Source organism: Microtus oregoni, unplaced genomic scaffold (assembly GCF_018167655.1).
Source record: "Microtus oregoni isolate MIOR12 unplaced genomic scaffold, Mior012 000026F_ref0000081, whole genome shotgun sequence".
In the NCBI taxonomy this organism is placed as follows: Eukaryota; Metazoa; Chordata; class Mammalia; order Rodentia; family Cricetidae; genus Microtus; species Microtus oregoni.
The window spans coordinates 13846117-13865387 of record NW_024543085.1 but is presented as its reverse complement, the minus strand read 5'-3'; the positions used below and the strand labels follow the sequence as shown (position 1 = coordinate 13865387).

Sequence of the window (19271 nt, the reverse complement as noted above, 5' to 3'; positions counted from 1 at the left end):
CTCGAGAGTGTCTCTTCGGTGTTCATGACAACACTGGCAGCCTTTTTAGAAACATAGTGTATTCTGAGACCCGGAAAAGATTATGGAAGTCTATGTGGACTGACAACAGCCATCGCATAGCGATGACAGCAAGATTTCCTGGGGTTAGGACTGTTCTCAGTGAAAATGGCAGCACTTCTTTCCTCTGGGGTCAGTTTGCTGGGCAGGATACGTCGTCTACCACAGTCTGCTACTAGATTCCACACGGACTGTTCCTTTAGTTATCTTGCGATCAGATAGCCAACAAAATGAACCGTACAGAACGATGCTCACCATGGAGATTAGGTTCACAATGAAAAGGGCAGCGGTGGATTCTGGTATTAGAGTACCTCGCAAGGAAACCTATCATTTACACATTTCAAGATGATTAGCGCTAACACAAACCTTTAATACAGTTGGCTCACAGTTTTCAGGTTGCTTACAATTCTAAAGCAGGAAATCACATAGGAGAAAAGCAAGCATGAGAGGTTTGTCGACAAGGGTGGAGCCAGGAGTCCCCTCCTAGGTTGTACAACCTAGCAAGTTTGGGCTGCCATGATGTCTCTGCATCAGTAAAGACTAAGCTGCTGTTTAAAAGCATGCCTTGGTTTTTTTAAAGAAAGTGTGCACTCCACTTTAAGAGTTTCCTCAGTAACAGGCACAATTTTTAAGAAATACTGCATCATGAACAGAGGGCAGGTTGCATTTCCTTAGGAAATTTATTTCCGTGGAACACCTCATTCCCTAAACACGTGGATAAATGAGGAATTACCATACTGAGGATTTTTCAATTTCCTGTCAGTACATCTCTCTCCAGTTTGTACTACTTCAGCTTTTAATCTTTTTTTTTTTTTTAAAGGAAGTTGTGGTTAAAAAGTAATTATGGCAGTGTCTCTGGGCAAAATGAGTCATTACTATGGTATGTGCCAACGTGCTTCCAATAGTTTCCACAAATGTCATTTGCAAAACAAATTTTATAAGTTCTAACGTGGCTAAGTGATACTCAGTTCATCCGAGAGACCCACTGCTCCTCCTCCCTTACTTGGTAGTTGTCCGTGGGGTATTTTCAGAGGGACTATCTCAGTAAGTGTTTAGACTACACAAATTTCCAGGATTAATTCCACAATTTCAACAGTAGATGATTTTCTTTCCCACAAGGGAAAGTGTAAATCAACACTTGATTATACACTGTCAGTTTGTAAACCACAAATGTGCCCGCCACCATTAACTGCAACTTACTATTCAAGGATTTCACAGCACAGTGAATTTTCTTGCCATCATTGTCCAACAGCGTCCCATGATAAACACAGCCGAAATGCCCTATTAAAAAAGAGAACTTTGTTAAAGTTATATGATACTGGCGTATATAATAATTATTTATTAGGACCTTAATCTCCTTCCTCTGTAAGACAAAAGAAGTAACATTTCTGATGACACTTTTATTAACAATATCACTCTGTGCGGTACAAGTGTTTGGATATAAATAGGGATGCAATACATTTCTTTCCACGGTATAAGCAATATGATTATTTAATATATGGCAATATGTTTTTTTAAAGGGTAATCTATTAAAACTTTGCATCATTGTGGTATCACCGAACACAATAATAGCTTCTGCATGAAAGAGGTTGATTATTTTTAAGGACCAAATACTATTTAAGAAAACATGTAAATAATTTTATCCACTTGAATAAACATAAAATAAGGCCTTTACATTCTAGTAAATGATTATAAATTAGGTGTTCTAGAGCACGGATTTTCCCTGTTAGTCACTGGTTAATATGTAAGTCGGGCTGGCAGGAATCAAGAGGCAGTTGCCTAAATGAAGTAGATCCCCTCTGAGTCAGAGCATGCCCTTCCTTCTGACTTTACCCACTCACTTCCCCGATAGTAGCCTTTCAACAGCGGCAGTAATTTTTCCCAGAGGTGTCAAATGCCTGATAGCGGTGTAAGTCATTCAATTAATTCATGGAGTCATGCAAGCTGTCCTGAGTGCTCTGGATATGAGTATCAGGCATGGGGCTACCCTCTTATGACACGAAGATGAATACGATAAGCCCATGCTCACGAGTGATCACAATTTCCCTTGAAAAACACATAATAAATAAGCAGTAGTTAATACTGATGGCTTCTTAACGACTACGACGTCAGAGAAATAATGACCATGTTAACACCGTCCATGATAAAAAAAATGTTCTGATTTTACAACGTCTGAAGCGAGAAGACAATTAGTGAAGCTGTATACTCCAGCACAGGCACACTTACTGGATTTACAGGCTAGTAATAAAACACAGATGCACACTTGTGCGCAGAGGCCACTTTTCAGGGCGAAGCAACTCACTCACAGCTCAGCTCTGGAGTGTGAGAGGACGCTGCGGAGGACCAGCGTCCACACATGGCCAGTAGCCCTGTCAGTTTCTCGGGCATCACGCTGACAGATGCCTGTATAGCTTCTTGTAAAGCATTTAGAATAAAAGGGACCAGGAGTCATTCAGTACTCGCTGCTGGTTGGTTGGTTTCTCCTGACAAATATTTCCCTCCAATAGTGTTCATGCTTGCAGCTATTGATGCTCTGGCTAGCTTATTGCAAATAGTCGTTCTCTGTGTGAAAAAAATTGGAGTGCACTGTGAAGATAATATATGTTGCCTCGGATCAGGGCAGGGCTATAAATTCCCTGCTGTCTGATGCTGTCCAGCAGTGCGCAGGCGACTCTACACTAGGACTTCATAGACTTTGCTACTGCTCTCATAGAAAAGGTGGGAGGGACAAAGGAGCGAAGAAATTGGCCTGATTTTTATGAGTAGGTGAGTGACACTTTCCAAGCAACTGTAGTTAGTGTGAGAAATACGAGGGAGAAATGGGGTTATTTACTCCCATGTTGGGATGTTATCCAGTAGCTTCCGTGCACAGGAAGGTCTCCAAGGATGTGCTGTTAAGTCCGCATTTCTGTAGGACAAAACTCGAACACCTCATTATCAGTGCTCTGTCAGGGGCACTTGGCATTGCCTAAGTTCCTAATCTGCAAACCAGGAGATAAAAGACTTACTGGAAAATTGTATTTAACAGAGAGCTGAGTGGAAACACTTACCTCTTCCTATGACTTCATTAAAATGCACAATCAGGCTACTGGGCCCAATCACTACATGCTGAACTGCCTGGACCAGCTCTGGATTGAGAGCACTGAGGTCAATGTGGACAGTATTTTGTAGTAATGGGCTGGATAGATCAGAATCTCCGCTAGTGAGGATGGGGGACAGATCCGTCAGAGGATACTGTACTTGTCTGCACGCTCCATTCTGAGAGGAGTTGGGAAGCTGGTCTGCAAGATAAAGCACATAGGCACAGCTGTGAAACCTCACCCCCTGCAGCAGGCATCAGGGGTGGCAAAGGGGATCACCAAAGTAGTGAAATGTGGATTTTAACATTAAAGAAATCACTGAGTTCAATGAGGCTGGGAACACCCTTTACAAAGGAGTGTCTTGAGAAAAAATGGTAATGAATTAGGAAAAGGTTACATATGCATAGATATTTATATAGAAACACAGTTTATAAAGTGCTTAGAAATGTTCTTTAAAGTAGGCAGTGTTAACTAGGAACGCTTGTTGGTCCTATTGGTGTCCTTGGGTATTTCTTGTTCGATTAATAGCAAAAAGTTATGCTTGAAGTTCATTTTTAAATGTATTCCACCTTTAAAAATTAGAAGCAGTGTGGAGAAGTGATGGCTTCTAGGGAAAAGAATAAATTTTCCTTAAGGGTGAAGGCCCCAGTTAGGACCATGCTCGACTATATGGCCCCACCCCCAGAAGTGTATTGGCAGCACATATTGGACTATATTAGTTATTAAAAAGAAAAAAGAGAAAATAAAATATGTGTGGTGGTAGGAAGTCAGGGGGAGGAGTGAGGGTAAAATAATCAAAACATACTGTATAAAATTCTTAAAGAATTAATAAAAATATATTAAAAAGAAAAAGAACCAGAAGTAGTAAAAGTGGTTAAGCAATTGCCCAGTGATAAAGAAAATGAAAAAAATGCTCTCTGAGGTGACCACTTATATGGAAATTATTAATATTATGGAGACCTACACGAATTCCTAGACAAGAAAATATGTGTAGCAAAATACATACAATTAGTACAAACTGAATACCCATTTCAAAAATACTTGGAATCAGAAATTGTTCAGAATTTGAATTTTGTTAGATTTTAAAGTTCTGGCATGGACTTTATTGGTTGGTCATCCCTGATCAATCTGAAATTTGAAATGGAAAATATAAAACTTTTAAACCTGATACTTCAAAATATCCTAAGTCTTAAGGGTTGGGGAGATGGTTCAGTAGGTAGGAACACTTGCTTTGCACGCAGGAGGATGTGAGTTCAAATATCCCCAGTTCCCACATAAGTAAAATAACACTGGGGAGCCAAGGCAGATGGATCCTAAGAGCTTCCAGTCAGGCTGACAAATAAGGAGAGCTCCAGGAACAGTGACAGACCTTGTCCTAAGGGAATAAGGCCCAGGGCCATAGAGAAGGCACGTGACATCTTACTCTGGCCTCCACAAGTAGACACAGGGACACGCATCCACACACTCACGCATCAGCAACACACACACACACACACACACACTCACACACACAGCTCTCATAGAGGTTTTTTTTAAAAAAAATATTTACTTATTTATTATGTATACAATATTCTGTCTGCATGTATGCCTGTAGGTCAGAAGAGGGCACCAGACCTCATTACAGATGGTTGTGAGCCACCATGTGCTTGCCGGGAATTGAACTCAGGACCTTTGGAAGAGCAGGCAATGCTCTTAACCGTTGAGCCATCTCTCCAGCCCCTCTCATAGAGTTTTAAAATGACTTTTGATTTAAAAAATTTGGGTTATGCCGTTTCAACATGTATCTATAATTGTATATTGCTGGAAATACAGAAAGCTACACTCTCAGAACCAAGAGCCTTGCACCGTAGTGGTAAGTTCTCAGCTTGTGGAAGTGACCACAGAGTGTTATGGCCACTAAGAACAGAGAGTTCGGACTGTGTTAGTGTGCTATGTCACTGTTCATTTGAGGAGATTTGAGCATGGCTGTTTCCCATTAGCCTATCTTTACAACCAAAGCACTGTGAGAACTTTTAGTAAGATTTCTTTTGCAAAGGAATGGCACTTTCATGCCAAAGTCAAGGGGCTGTGGCACTGAGTGCTCTTAATCCCAAATAAGACAGAAACCACTTGCTGCTTTGCCCCTCCCAATGACAACCATCACCCACATCAACGGTGGGACACCAGGATCGCAGCATCTGGCCGGAAAAGGTGGGTGTGCTTGGGCTCGTGTGTGCATGCATGCGTGCATGTGGGTTTGCGCGTGTGAGATGAAGGGAAGTTTAGGTGAGCGGTTTTCTAGTCCTACCATCACATAATATTGTTTGCTTGCAAACAAATAATCAGAACACAGCAAAGCAGATGATGTGGTGTCTAACCCCACTTATGCATGCTTAATGTTTTCCTCAGTATATCTTTCGGTTAATAATACTTAGCCAGGTAGTAAGTCTCAAAACTGCCTCCAGAAACATTTCGGAGGGGCCTTTAGGGTCATAATAATCAGTAGCACAAATGAAAAAAAAATGCAACCTCAATGGAAGTCTCTAGACCATTTAAGAGGCTCCTCCAAAGCTGGTTGGGTAAATAAAAAAAGGAAGACTCCATTTCCTGGCTGCTCCTTCAATGGCAAGGAATCAGGTTCTCCAACCTTCCCCAGCGATCACACATGCAAATGGGGCTTCTCTATACCAGCTCCTTCATTCTCACTTTCCAGACCTTTGCACCCAGAGAGCAGAGCTGTAAGTTCCCAAGGGCCTAGGGAACAAAGGTCCTCCTGAAGGGAAGTTCTACAGACGGAGCGGAGCCTTTGTTAAATTCAAGTACACAGAGATGCCAATATAGAGCATTCATGTAGACCCAGACTTTGGAAATTGTCCTCCCCAGCTACAGAAAGAAAGGTCTGCACTTGCTGTGGGACAGGTTTGGATCCTGAAGCCCTACTGATCTTCCTTTGGGTAACACTCTTTTGCCCATTAAATTTTTCCTGTCTCCAAGAAGCAGATTCAAAGCAAGCAGGAGGGAGGAGTTTGTTTTCTTAGCCACGGTGACAAATGTTTGGCAAGTGAGGAATGGAGAAGATTAAGAACTCTTACATATATTACACATACAGGCATACACACATGCACGCACACGGTAATAATAATAACAATAATAATTTTAAAAGTGAGAAAGCAAGCTGGCTCAGGAGGGAAATGTAATTTCTTAGAAGCCTAGTGAGCTAAATTTGATACCTAGAACCCTCATAAAGGTGGAGGGAGAGAACCATCATCACAGAACTTTCCTCTGGCCATACACATACAGATGTGTGCATAAACACACACACACACACACACACACACACACACACACACACACACACCACACAATTTAAAGATGAAGAACACCATATGTGTGTGCTTGTGTGTGTGTGTACACTGTGCATATGTGTGGAAGTCAGAGAGGTCAGTGTTGGGTGTCTTCCTCAATCACTTCCACCTTATTTCTCTAACTGAATTTGCAGCTGCTCAGCCAATGGACTCTTAGGATTGGTGACTGACAGGCCCCGGTCATGTGACTTTTATGCGAGCTCTGTAGATACAAACTCTGGAGCTCAGGTCCTCTTTCTGGGGCTGTAAACTTTTCATAGGCAGTCATCTCCCCGACTGAGGATAGCTTTTTAAGAAGCAATTAGTTGCAAACCTCAGTAATCCCAGGTTAGAGCTATTAAACATGGATATGAAAGACTAATTATATCTAAATTTTAACAGCATGCACTAAGCTTGATTTGTTCACATTCTTAAAGGATTGGATTTCTTTCCAAGAGTGACTAGAGTCGCTTGGGGCATTCAAAAATCTCCAGAGAACCCACCTAAGTCTCAGGAAGGGCAACAAGCGGTGAGAACCTTCGAATGCTGCCTGTCTCAGCTGGTGGTGCCTTTGCCTGATGAGCAGCCTCTGACTCCTGGGTATCCACAACTGTCTGTGACTCACTTTATTTACCCAGTGGTAAATATTCAACAGGGAAATGCTTGCACTTGACTCATGTCCTGGAACTTCTAAAGATAATGGCCCTGATACAATATGGACCTTTTGCTTTGTGCAAGACGACTTTAAATAAAACAATGTGCAATGCTCTGGCCAACCTGCCCATTCTTTGGGCTGCTGTTTTGCAAAGCAGATGATGCTGATGAATAGCACCACTGGAGGTTTTTCTTGGATAAGACTCAAAATATATTCGGGTCATAGATGGTTGTGGGTAAAAGCCATGCTCATTGAAAAAGCTTCAAAAGGCTACTACTAATGATATAATTCAAAAGTTTTTTTTTCTCCCAAATATAGCATTTTAAATTTATATTTAAATAGAAGTATTTTATAACTATACTCTTCCTGAATGGTTAAAGAGAGCATCTAGATTTTTTTTTTAAGCATTGCCCTGAGATAAGTGGCTTTGCTCAAATGATTCTAATGTGAATCTGGCTGTGTGTGATCAGAAAGCTTGCAGATGCTAAAATTCCAATATGATACCTGCATGAGTTTGATTTTAAAGTGAAGGCCATGCAATTCTGCATCAAGTTAAGTATTCTTTTGGCAAACCTCAACCTTTTTTTTTCCTACTTGTATAAAAACGTGAGGAAAAAGCAAAAAGCAAGAACAATGCCATAGCTCAAAGAGGTCTATGTATAGATATTTCTCAGGATAGTAAACTGAATTATACCTTCTGGAAAAGTAGCTCTGTAGTCTACAGACTCATTTGAAACCATCTCTGTAGTTGGACTCACACTTCGGGCACTTACAAGCCTATCCAAATGAGGAGTGTGCACTCTCGCGTCATAGCGAACTAATTCACTGCCCAAATCTTAAAACAGAGAAAGAGAAAACTTGTTAAAGACTTGCTTATCAACAGGTCTCCGCGCCCAGAAGTCACAGGCTATATGAATGTTTATTAAACAGCCCATATGTCCCCATGGCAATATTGAATATAATCACTGTACTTCTACGGCAGTTTCTTAGACAATAACAAAATATGCACCTTTAATATGCTTCCTCTTTCTCAGCCACAGGAAGAGCCCGAGTAATGACAAAAGGATTAGTGATATGGAGACCACACCGACAATGAATCCTGTGAAATTCTGATCTGGTTGAACGATCACTTTTCCAAGGACAGTTGAAGAGATTGCTTGCTTCCACTAGAAAAAAAATAAGAAGGGAAAGTAAGAATTTGGCCAAGATTGATACAAAATATACTATCTATGTGGAACCAAAGTTCCTCTGTGCTCCCATTAGCACCTCGTGGTCACCATTCTAGAAGTTGCATTATGACATTCAGAACAAGAAATTCCTCAATTTTGCTCCAGTGTTCGGGTAATTAGGAAATATTGATTATCTGAAGCACAGCTATGATACTTAGATAAACAATAACAGTCTTTGATCTGAGGAACTAAAGTATATATGAAGGGAAATGGCTAGGTCAATTATTCTAATGATACCACAAAAGTATGAACCAATAAAAAGTAATTATGCCCCATTTGTGGGGGGTGGAGTGCATAGCAGAAAAGATTTCTCATAGGAAGGAAAATCATATTATAATAGGATAATAAAGCCTCGTGTTATCTTTATTTCACTTTGATAATAATCTCGTCGTCATTTCTTCCAGCCCCAGGGCTTTGTGATTTTTTAAGATTAAAGGTCATTTTGAAATTTCTCCTCTAGTGTCCACATTCAGTCTCAGATTTTGTAATTCTTTTTGTACATTTCCATTTCCTAACATTTTCAGAAGACTTCAGGAGCCCCTGAAAACCACTTTTTCTTGGGCAAGCAATATCTGATATACATAAAGTAAGACATCAATCAGCCATAAAATGGAATGAACTATAAAACACTTGCCAAGTAAAACGAGCCAGATGCCAAAATACAAACATGGTATGATTTGACCTGCAAGAAATACCTAGATCAATAAATTCATAGAGAACGAAAGATTAGAGGTTACATGGGCTATTGGAGATTAGGGTATGACATTCTTGTTCACTGGATACATAGCATCTGCTTGGGAAGGTTTTTGATACAACACTGATCGTTACTCATATGACAAATACAATTTATGTCTCTGAATTGTACATGTCAAATTATTAAAACTGCAAATTTTATGATATACGCGTGTTACCACTATTTAAAGAAATTAACAATCACGCCATATCTACTCTATTGAACTGTTTACTTCAAGTGGCAAATTGTGTGGTATGTAAGCTATTACACAATAGAATATTAAAAATAATGAAGGCATATTCTTGTTCTGTGTTGTCTGATTTAGCCGTGTACGTGGAAGAAGACAGTATTCAACAATCGAGTTTCCACCTTCCTCTGCCAAGCAGACACATCTCTATCTCCTCTTATGTACAGAGTTCCATGTGCTGGGACCACTGATGCGGGACGGCCTCTTGGCTGGGTGAAGAGCGGAAGAAGGGGGCTCTCTTGCGTTTCTCCTTGTGCCTTCTGAGAATGACAGCACATGTTGGCAAGAGTAGGGGATGGAGGAGAAGTAGTGTTGGTAAGACAGCTTCTGAGACTACACTTCTAACCCAGGGCAAAGAGACAGTGGAACAAAAAAAAAAAAAAAAGCCCTCAACATTTCTCAAATCACAGCTAGGAACTGAGGCTGAGCTGATGAGCCAAAGTCAACACACAAATGAGCCTTAATGATTTATTTTAAGCCTCCTGGTGACATAATTACACTGGCATCCTTATTTACATCATGAAAGGCACGCAGGAACCCCACCTCTATATTTAGCTCGCTGTTCAGTTTCAGCAGGTCATTGGGAACTGTACATAAAACAGCTTCGGAGTGCCAGTGTATGCTCTCACAGCTCCGATTTCCAACTCTCAGCACTTCACCTTTGACCGCTTCAGGGTCAATATCATTTCCCTGAAAGGGAAAGAGAAAACAAAATGAAACGGTCATTAACACTCCACAGGTCAGCAGGAAGGCTGGCAACTTTAGAAGGCACACAAGAATACAGCGAACGTAGATGATCTTTTCCAAGATGTCTGATTTTTACGGTGCTCATTTTCGCAAGGGGTGGGGTGGGTGGGGGTGGGGGTTGAGCTGGCTGAAAGGGAGTGTAAGCATCTCAGGACACAAACAAGGCAGGGATGAGAAGATGCGCTATCCCAACAGATTGAATTTTAGAGAAAAGGAAAGGGGATCTTGCTTATGTCCTTATTTTGAAAACTGTCATGCATGATCGTCTTATTACTGTCTTCAGGCCGAGTATGGGTATTTGATGAAAAGAAAGCCGCTCGGAGTTTAGTGGCTAAGCCTGTTGAATTGCTTAACACTGCTTTTTGTAATGATTCACTTTTAGAATCGCACGGAATGCTTTGAAAAATACCAATGCCAAGGTCTCGTCTCCAGAGAGCTAATATAACTGCCCTATCGATACATTCCTTTAGCTGTTTGGCTGGAAAATTCCTTTTCATTCTTCTTGCCTTGTTGAACCTTGTACATAAGTAAATTTATTTCAAAGAAATTCCCTGAAGATGCAATCATTAGGACCTGAGAACACAATTACATTATTCTGAACAATTATATAGTTACTCGAGGACTTTTAAACATTACCCAATTTGACATAGTTAACTTGAGTTAGCATCAGGAATGTTTAAAACATCAACATTTTGTTCAAGAGACCAATCATTAGCCTCAGGAAAGAAGTGCAAACATAAATACAATTTTTCATACCAAGACTTAGTGAACAGTTATTTATTAAACAGGTTGTTACTTGGAGAAGAGAGCTATCAAAACCTATTACTATTTTTCTTATGGACAAAGAACAGCTCCTAATAGAGACAGCTCAGCCCAGCAACTTCGTTTTACATACTGAGTGTGACCACCAACTGCTCCCCTTACAGTATTTCATGGATTTTAAGGCGGGAAGGTCAGATATCTTTCTAGAAAGAGGAATACCTGAAAGAAGGTGCTTCTTTATATTCCGTGAACCCGTGGAAGAAATGAATGCAGAAAAATTTTATCCTTATCATATTTCCAGAGGCGCTAGGAACAATCTATTGATCTAGGTCAGCCACAAAGGGTAATTCAACAGAGAAGCACATAAATCTCACGGGTCACTTTGGGGCTTGAAAGGACAACTTGTTGGTTAGGTCTAGGAAGGGCGCAGGCCTTACTCACAGATTGGAGGGAATTCAGAGAATGACAGAGAGAAGAGATTAAAGAGCTGGAGGACTTGATTTATGGGAGAAGCACTCACATGTGCCTTGTGGGCTTAGGTAATAGCTAAGGGTGGGGGAAGGGAGGCCCGCAATGCATGTCCCCTCCAGAAATCATTTTTTCAGGCTTAGGATCTCCTAGGATCTTACAACAGAAGAATAAACAGCTGAAAGACTGAATCCTTCTTGATTCATAACCATCAAGGAGCTCACGATGAGTACTGACTTAGAGAATATGTTACCACCAGCATTGGACATGAAAACTGCATTTAGAGTTGAAAACACAGAGACAGTGAGAGCAATCCCAGCAGCAGTGACAATAAAAGAGGAACTGATATCAAAGCAGGAAGAATAAAAATAGAGGCGGCTTAATTTTTGTATTTAAAGTAAGTGTAGCTTTATTAAGCCAGAGAAGAGAGGTTTAAAACTTTCATTGTTGATATCGACTAGTTATTAAGTAGAAGAATACAATGTGAAAAATCAGCTCAGTTCGGCAGGCATGCAAGTGACAAAATATGGTTTCTAAATAAAATGGCATGAGTGGGAACTTCAATTCCTTAGACACAAAGAGCAGCTCAAAAGCCAACGATCTCATTCTAACCTGTAACGACTCGGGGCGGGGGGTATTTTGTCATTGCGGATTTATACGAGGGGAGCTAAGCTTCAAGAAGGGTCTAAGCCACAACGCTAAGCAAGTTCTATCTGACACAAAATCTACTTCCCACCCAATGAGTGTTGGCACCAGGTCCAGTTACTGCACATATGTAGATGGATAGGAGCTTCTGCCTGCCACTGAGATGCTAAAACAAAAGCCAGCGACTGGCCATTTGTCCCCAGTGGTGACATTTTGTTTGCGCTATAACAAATAAAGCTTGTCTGTGGATCAGAGTGTGAGGTGCCACTAGTTAGCCACAGAGGCCAGGCGGTGGCGGCACACACACCTTTAATCCCAGTATTTGGGAGTCACACACCTTTATTCCTAGGACTAGGGAGGTGGCGACAGGGAGGGATATGGCTGGGTGGAGAGAGGAATATAAGGCAGGAGGAGACAGGAGCTTAGGGCATTCAGAGGACTTAAAGAGTCAGGATACCCTCTTTGGTCTGATCTTTCCATAGGGGTAAGAACGAGTGACTGACGGCTCTGCCTCTCCAAAGACCAGCTAGAAATCATGCTCCAATCCCCTTACCCCCATTCAGGTTGTGGGATGCCACTCATTCACGACTGTGACAGAATAGAATAGAAAACAGCAAAGGTGGGTAGTATTTATTAAAGCAGCACTCTAGTTGACAAGATCTGACAAGGGTTTGTAGCCAGGCAGCCACAGGAGAGTTCACCAATGACAGCGTGAGGTACAGGCTGCTAGCTAGACAGAAGCCGTGCAGTGAGGGCGTTAGCAACAGACAACAAGAGACGCGGTGGCATTACACTTTACTTTTACCTTCTCTATAGAATTCAGGCCAAAATTCTGTCTCAGAAAGTGTGAAACCAACCCCACAGGATATCCTCAGGGAACGGGGGAAAATAGCGTCTAGGAAACGTGAGAAAAGCTGGATGGACCTAAATTCAACTAATTTCATCACTAGCCACTTGGGAGTCTTTTTAGAGACCCTTCCTGAGACAGCGTGTTAACACAAGCACCTCCTATGTGCCCTGAGGTACCTTTCCCATAGAATAACCATCAATGTGTGCATCTCGGGGAAATACTACTTGAGAAGAAGGTATGAACACCATCAACATGAGTACGTCTGGATGCTGGGCCAAATGACGAGAATAAAGGAGGGAAATCTGACCTCACACTAGCACAATGGGATTGGCTTGCAGTAAGCTACCAAGAGAAGGGAATAGGCCAACCTTTAGCTGGCTGGGGCATCAGGTTGATTGGACTGGCCCAGAGTGGTACTCCTTTCAATATGTCCTTAGTGCCCAGACAGTGATGTCTAGTTCCTTACCTGTAACCAGCATACTTGTTCTCATGTTCACAGAATCAGTTCAAGTCTCTAAATCTCGCTGTGGCTCATCCTGAACTACTTCTATGAGGTTCCTGCCCTTCTCTCTCTTTGAATTGAATTTTCAGAAATGACTTTTGAAGCACCCCTATTGCCACATGCACCTTGAGCACAGCTCTAGGATAAGACAAACCCCCAGGACAGCCAGAAGTAGTCCTGTTCCAGCATCGAGTAGGGCACTTCTTTCTATAGAATCTATGCATGTGCAAAAAACTCATATAAAATGACCAGGGGAAAACATATCAAATTTTAAATGTTTGAAGAAAGTTCAGAGCAGGGCTAGAGAGATGGCTCAGTGGTTAATAGCATTCACTGTTCTTCTAGAGAGCCCGAGCCTAGTTACCAACACCCACATGGCTTATAACTCTAGCTCCTGGGATCCACTGTCTTCTTGACTCCACAGGTACTCACAGCTGTACACACACATACACACACACACACACACACACACACACACACAGTTAAAATAAAACTTAAAAATGTTTAGAGTGAAATAGATAAGATCTATTTCTTATGGGGGTGGGGGAAGAAGGGAGGGCAGAAGGAGAAGAGGAGGGAAGAAGGGGAAGTGGGAGGAGAACTTGAGGGAATGGGATAATTGAGATGGAGGAAGAATAGAGATGAGAGCAAGGAAAGAGATATCTTGATTGAGGGAGCCATTATGGGGCTAGCAAGAATCCTGACTGTAGAGAAATTCCCAGGAACCCACAAGGATGACCCCAGCTAAGATCCTAAGCAGTAGAGGAGAGGGTGACTGAACTGACCTTGCCCTGTAGCCAGACTAATGAATATCTTAAGTGTCACCATAGAACCTTCATCCAGCAGCTGATGGAAACAGAAGCAGAGACCCATAGTGGAGCACTGGGCTGAGCTCCCAAAGTCCAGATGAAGAGTGGGAGGAGTGAGAACATGAGCAAACAGGTCAAGACCATGATGGAGACACCCACTGAAACAGTTTACCTGAGCTAATGGGAGCTCACCATCTCCAGCCAGATGGAAGGAACCAGCACAGGACCAAAGCAGATCCTCTGACTGTGAGTGACAGTTATATGGCTGGGGTAGACTGCGGGGCCACTGGCAATGGCTCCAGGATTAATCCCTACTGCATGTACTGGTTTTTTGGGAACCCTGTCTCTTTGGATGTATACTTTGCTCAGCCAAAATATAGTAAGGAGGGTCTTGGACCTTCCCCAAAGCAGTGTGCCTTACACTCTCTGAGGAGTGGATGGGGATGAAGTGGGGTGGGGGAGAAGGTGGAGGGGAGGGAGTGGGAACTGGGATTGTTATGTAAAATGAAAAAAGATAGTTTATTTTCTCTTTTAAAAAATAATAAAATAAAAAGTTTAGCGCTATTTCACTCAAATAAGGGTGTAGAATCTATTGTCACATGATAGAAAGTTTCACTATTTTGAAAAGTAGTTTTACATTCATTAAATGAAAGAGAAACACTAACTTAGTGATTTGCATGGAATTTGGACTCGAGAGTTGAGTCTGAGTTTCAGTTATCTCTCTGGGGGACACCAAGACAATTAAGTCAATCTTCCTAAACCTGCTGGCTGATTTATTTATTAATGGGGACAATACTCACTGATCTCCTAACCTCCAACGGCCACATAGGATTAAAATTGAATAACATACACAAAAATCCTTGTGCTGACTGTAAAATCCTTCTTAAACATGAGCACTAATTGTTGACAACAGCCCAATGTGCACTCGCAAAGAGACTGTTTGTGACACTCACAGACGTCCTGGTGAACTTGAACTACCTCAAACATCTATAGGTTCCTGATCTATTACTAGGAGAGACCAATGATTCGTCTTACTGGGTTCTTTTGCACTGAATGTGGTTGTCCCCTTTGTATAGTTACCAGGCCAAATCACTGGGGCAGAGCCCACCTCTGGGACTGAAAACTATCATGACCCTTTCAAAACCAAGGATTCTTCTTGGTATATCTGGTTGAGGAATGTGAGCTCCTCTCAGCAGTAAACAACAAATTTCATTGTATAATTTCCCCATAGATCTTGCTTTCCTTTCCCCCCCCTGGCCTAGGACCCTTATCTTCCTATCTCAGTTACCCACAATGGTGGGGTTACAGTCATACAGTAAGGCGCCACTGCCCCTAACTATCAATCACTTCTCCTCCTTCTCACTTCTTCCTCCTCCTCCTCCTGCACCCCTCTCCTCCTTCTCTTTCTCTTCCTCCTTCTCCTCTTCTTTCTTCATCCTTCTTCATCCACCCCTCTCTGCCTCTTCTCTCCTCGTCTTCTTCCTGTTTCTTCTTGGTTTTGTGCATGGGTGTGCTTTTTAGTGTGGCTATTTTGAGTGCAGGTACTGGCATTGTCTAGAGAGTGAATAGTAGCATCCTCTGGAACTAGAGTTGCAGATAATTGGGAGGCCTCTGGCGTGGGTGCTGGGAACCGACCCTGAACTCAGGTCTTCTGCAAGAGCAGTAGATAGTCCTAACCACTGATCCAATTTTCCAGCTTCCACCTTTTTCTTTCTTTTTTCTTTTAATAGTGCTGACGGCTGAGCCAGCTAGCTAAGCACCCTACAGCCAAACCACATTTTAGCACCCCATCACTTTCCATTAATGGGAGACAAATGCACTGTGCACTCATGTTTTCAATGGCGGTAAAACAAGTACAAGAAAGCATTTTAACAAGGACACTCCACTGGGTGTCCAAGAGAGGCAGAGGTTTCAAAGTGATCTATTTTAGAAACCGATAAAGGATTAAATTGCTGCCACAGCAAATAGGTTCACACATCTTAGAGTTCCTCCTGTACGCATAGAAAATGAAGTATGGGAAAAGAGCAAATTGTGTCACTAAAACAATTGCCCCCAAGCTGCGCTGTCACCACGGGAACACAGCGTTGGGACATGGCAAATGCTATAGACTTGTTAGAGAAAATGAGTGAACTTTACATAGTCAAGAAAAGGGACTGCTTTGTGCAGGTCTCCGGGGATGTTGGGCCATGTTGGAAACACCATTGACAGACTTAGGATGACGTCAAGCCATGCTTTTCTTGGTCCAACAACTTCACAGGGCATTGAATAGCTGTGGTTTAATTTATAGAAAAAGAAGTTTTCTCTTCCACCAAACACCGGACTTGAAAGGGTAGATAAAGAACCCTTTGTATCTAATCTGTCCATCATAGTCACTGGAACAGGAATATAGCTTTTTTGGGGGGTGGGGCGTAAGACTATTTACACACAAACCTTTGTTTTCATCAAGAAAAGCCAAATGGAATCTTTCAAACAGCAAAAACAGTAATTGTTGAAAGCGAAAGGTCACACTAGATTAGTTTTATTGAGGAAAAAAAAAGAGGAAGTGATAAAAAGCTCTTTCTCTTTTTCTAAAACTAATTAAAGCAGCAGATGAAAGAACTTCGGTGTAGCAAACACACTGTTCAGTGAAGCAGGTTTTTTCCATCTAATTTCATGCTGGGTTTACTTAATTATTGTACAAAATGCAACAGAGAGGTTAGCGATTGTGTGAGTGTGCATTTGTGCGTGAGTTAGTTCGGAGATAAAAATCTCCCCAAGAGAGCAGAACTCTTTCAGCGGAAATGTCACTCGCTTGGAGATGACCCGTGCTGCTCATATCACACCTGAGTAAGGCCTACTCTGCCGCGTGCGTTGCTCATGTCAGCACTCCAATGCTCTCTGAAGACAAACATTTCCAGTGTCTCAGACAACAGGCCGTGAAGGATGAATATTTTGCTAAAGAGGTGGACTACGGAAAATTCAAATCTTGATCATTTTGCTAGTTTTCTTATTATCTGAAGTAGAGTTAACTGAAATGATGCCAGAGAGCTGATTCGAGTCCTTCTTCTGTATTCTGCTTATTTCATTATTTCTCAAACTCTAGCCTGCCTTTAGTGATATTTGTCGGCAGTAGGCTGTCTGGACAAGGTGCTCTGTTACTACATTTTCAGGAACTAATGTATTCCCAAGGTGGTAGGAATCCAGATCCATTTATAAAACAGCTTATGTTTGACCACAGCTATGAAATGGCCCCATGGGTAAAGGTAAGCTAACTCTCCGAAGTCACTGTAGAAAGCTGGAGGCTGTGCCATGCATCTGTTATCACGGTTCTCCTATGTGCTGGGAGGTAGAGACAAGAGAATTGCTCAGAAAGTACAGGTTGCCGGGCAGTGGTGGCACACACCTTTGGTCCCAGCAATTGGGAGGCAGTAGCAGGTGGATCTCCATGAGTGCGAGGCCAGCCTCGTCTACAGAGTGAGTTCCAGGACAGCCAGGACTGTTTCACAGAGAAACCCTATCTAAGAAACAAAACAAAAACAAACAAACAAACAAAAAACCTTAAAAAAATGTGGCAAAACCCATAAGGGGGAGAACTCATTATTTTGCTAAACAGGCTGTAGCCCTCAGACTTCATTAGGTGACTGTCTTTGTACATTGGATAATGGTTCATAGAGAAACTCAGAACCGGTCACAAATGGAACATTTATATCACCCTCTCCTCTCTAAGCTTCAAGGACTACATCTCGGAAAAAGGGGTAGAAAGATCGCCAGAGACAGAGCTGGGGAGAAGTGACTTCTGGCATGGGGGGACTCTTCATTCATGGACTCACAGTTGCTTGAACAAAACCTGCACATGAGCCTGCACCCCTAACTAGGAGCCATTGACAGCTGTTGGCGATTTGGAGATAGATGATCAATTTTTTTAAGAGGGTGGTCCTGGTAGGTCAACCACAAGTACATTTCAGTGGATGGCCCCACGTCTGTGAATATATGAGATTGGATTTGCTAGGCTCTTAAAAAAAGAGGATATCAAATTAAGAGGGGGAGGGCAGGTATCTGGGGGGAGTTAAAAGGAAGAGCTGGGGGAGTGAATATGATAAACATACACCATATGTTTACAAAAATTACCAGAGAGTTACTAAAATATCATATATACACATATAAGGGGAGAGAGAGAATGCCATAGAAACAAGGTACGAGGAGAAAAGGGGGAAAAAACTCTGAAAAGTTGACCTCTGGTCTTCAAATATTTGCTTTGGCATGTATGCTTTTACACACACACAAACACACACACACACACACACACACACACACACACACACACAGAGAGAGAGAGAGAGAGGAGATAAAACTTCACAAACTACACACTATAAGGAAATAAAATGCTGCACCTAATGCATTTCCATCAAGGCCCTCACTGTTTATCTTCCGGTAAGCACATTTAGGTGAACCACACAAGGGAATGTAAAACATCATCAGGATAGCATCACGGGGAGCCTGTTTGACAGATTTATGCTCAGCATTTGTTACTTTTCAATATATACACTAGGAAGGGGTCTTAAATGCTTCATTAAAAAGCAATGTATAATTACACTTCTCTTTTAGTCGTATGCCAGAAAGATTTGTTTTCAGTGCTTTGATATTTGTTGGTATAGAATAAGATATAATGCCCAGATACAATGACTCTATTGATCTATTGACATGGCTATGAAGTCCACAACGCGGTCCAAGTTCATTTAAGAAAGTATCTTTTACGCAATTCTTACCTTAATTTCTAGGACATTTTCGTTGCCCATTGAGATCACCACTGGCCTTTCAAAAGGCTTAAACACAGGATTATGCACATAAGCGAGATCAAAGTGCTTGGAAAGGACCCCGTCCAACAGGAAAAAGGCTTTGGTCTTCAGGGGGAGTTGCAGGTCCAGCTGTTGCAGGGAAGGAGTGGTGCAGCAGATGATCTCCGAGTTAGAGCGATGCTGGCATTCCTACAGGGAGACAGTTTCCCACCGTCAGAGGACCCAGGCAGCATCGACATGATTCGGCTATCGTGTACCTTCAAAATCCACCCAAACCACATTGTCAAAAACGGTCTCCATTTAACTTCCTAACGTCGAAGAACACATTTCAGGAAACATGATAGGTGTAAAGTGTTCCAAACAACACAACTGTTTTTTTTTTTTGAACC

At 41.9% G+C, this 19271-nt stretch overlaps 1 protein-coding gene across 4 annotated transcripts in view; it reads right to left on the bottom strand.

Moving 5' to 3' along the window:
* The window catches only part of Met (MET proto-oncogene, receptor tyrosine kinase), a 108013-nt gene that overhangs the window by 16945 nt on the left and 71797 nt on the right, over positions 1-19271 (bottom strand). For all 4 annotated transcript variants that reach the window (XM_041675446.1, XM_041675449.1, XM_041675448.1 and 1 more), the window contains 6 exons: positions 18853-19071; positions 9868-10014; positions 8125-8281; positions 7810-7950; positions 3108-3338; positions 1258-1338 (listed from right to left, as the gene is read on the bottom strand). In XM_041675446.1, the coding sequence (XP_041531380.1) occupies positions 1258-1338; positions 3108-3338; positions 7810-7950; positions 8125-8281; positions 9868-10014; positions 18853-19071 (976 nt within the window). The remainder of the gene's footprint in view (positions 1-1257; positions 1339-3107; positions 3339-7809; positions 7951-8124; positions 8282-9867; positions 10015-18852; positions 19072-19271) is intronic.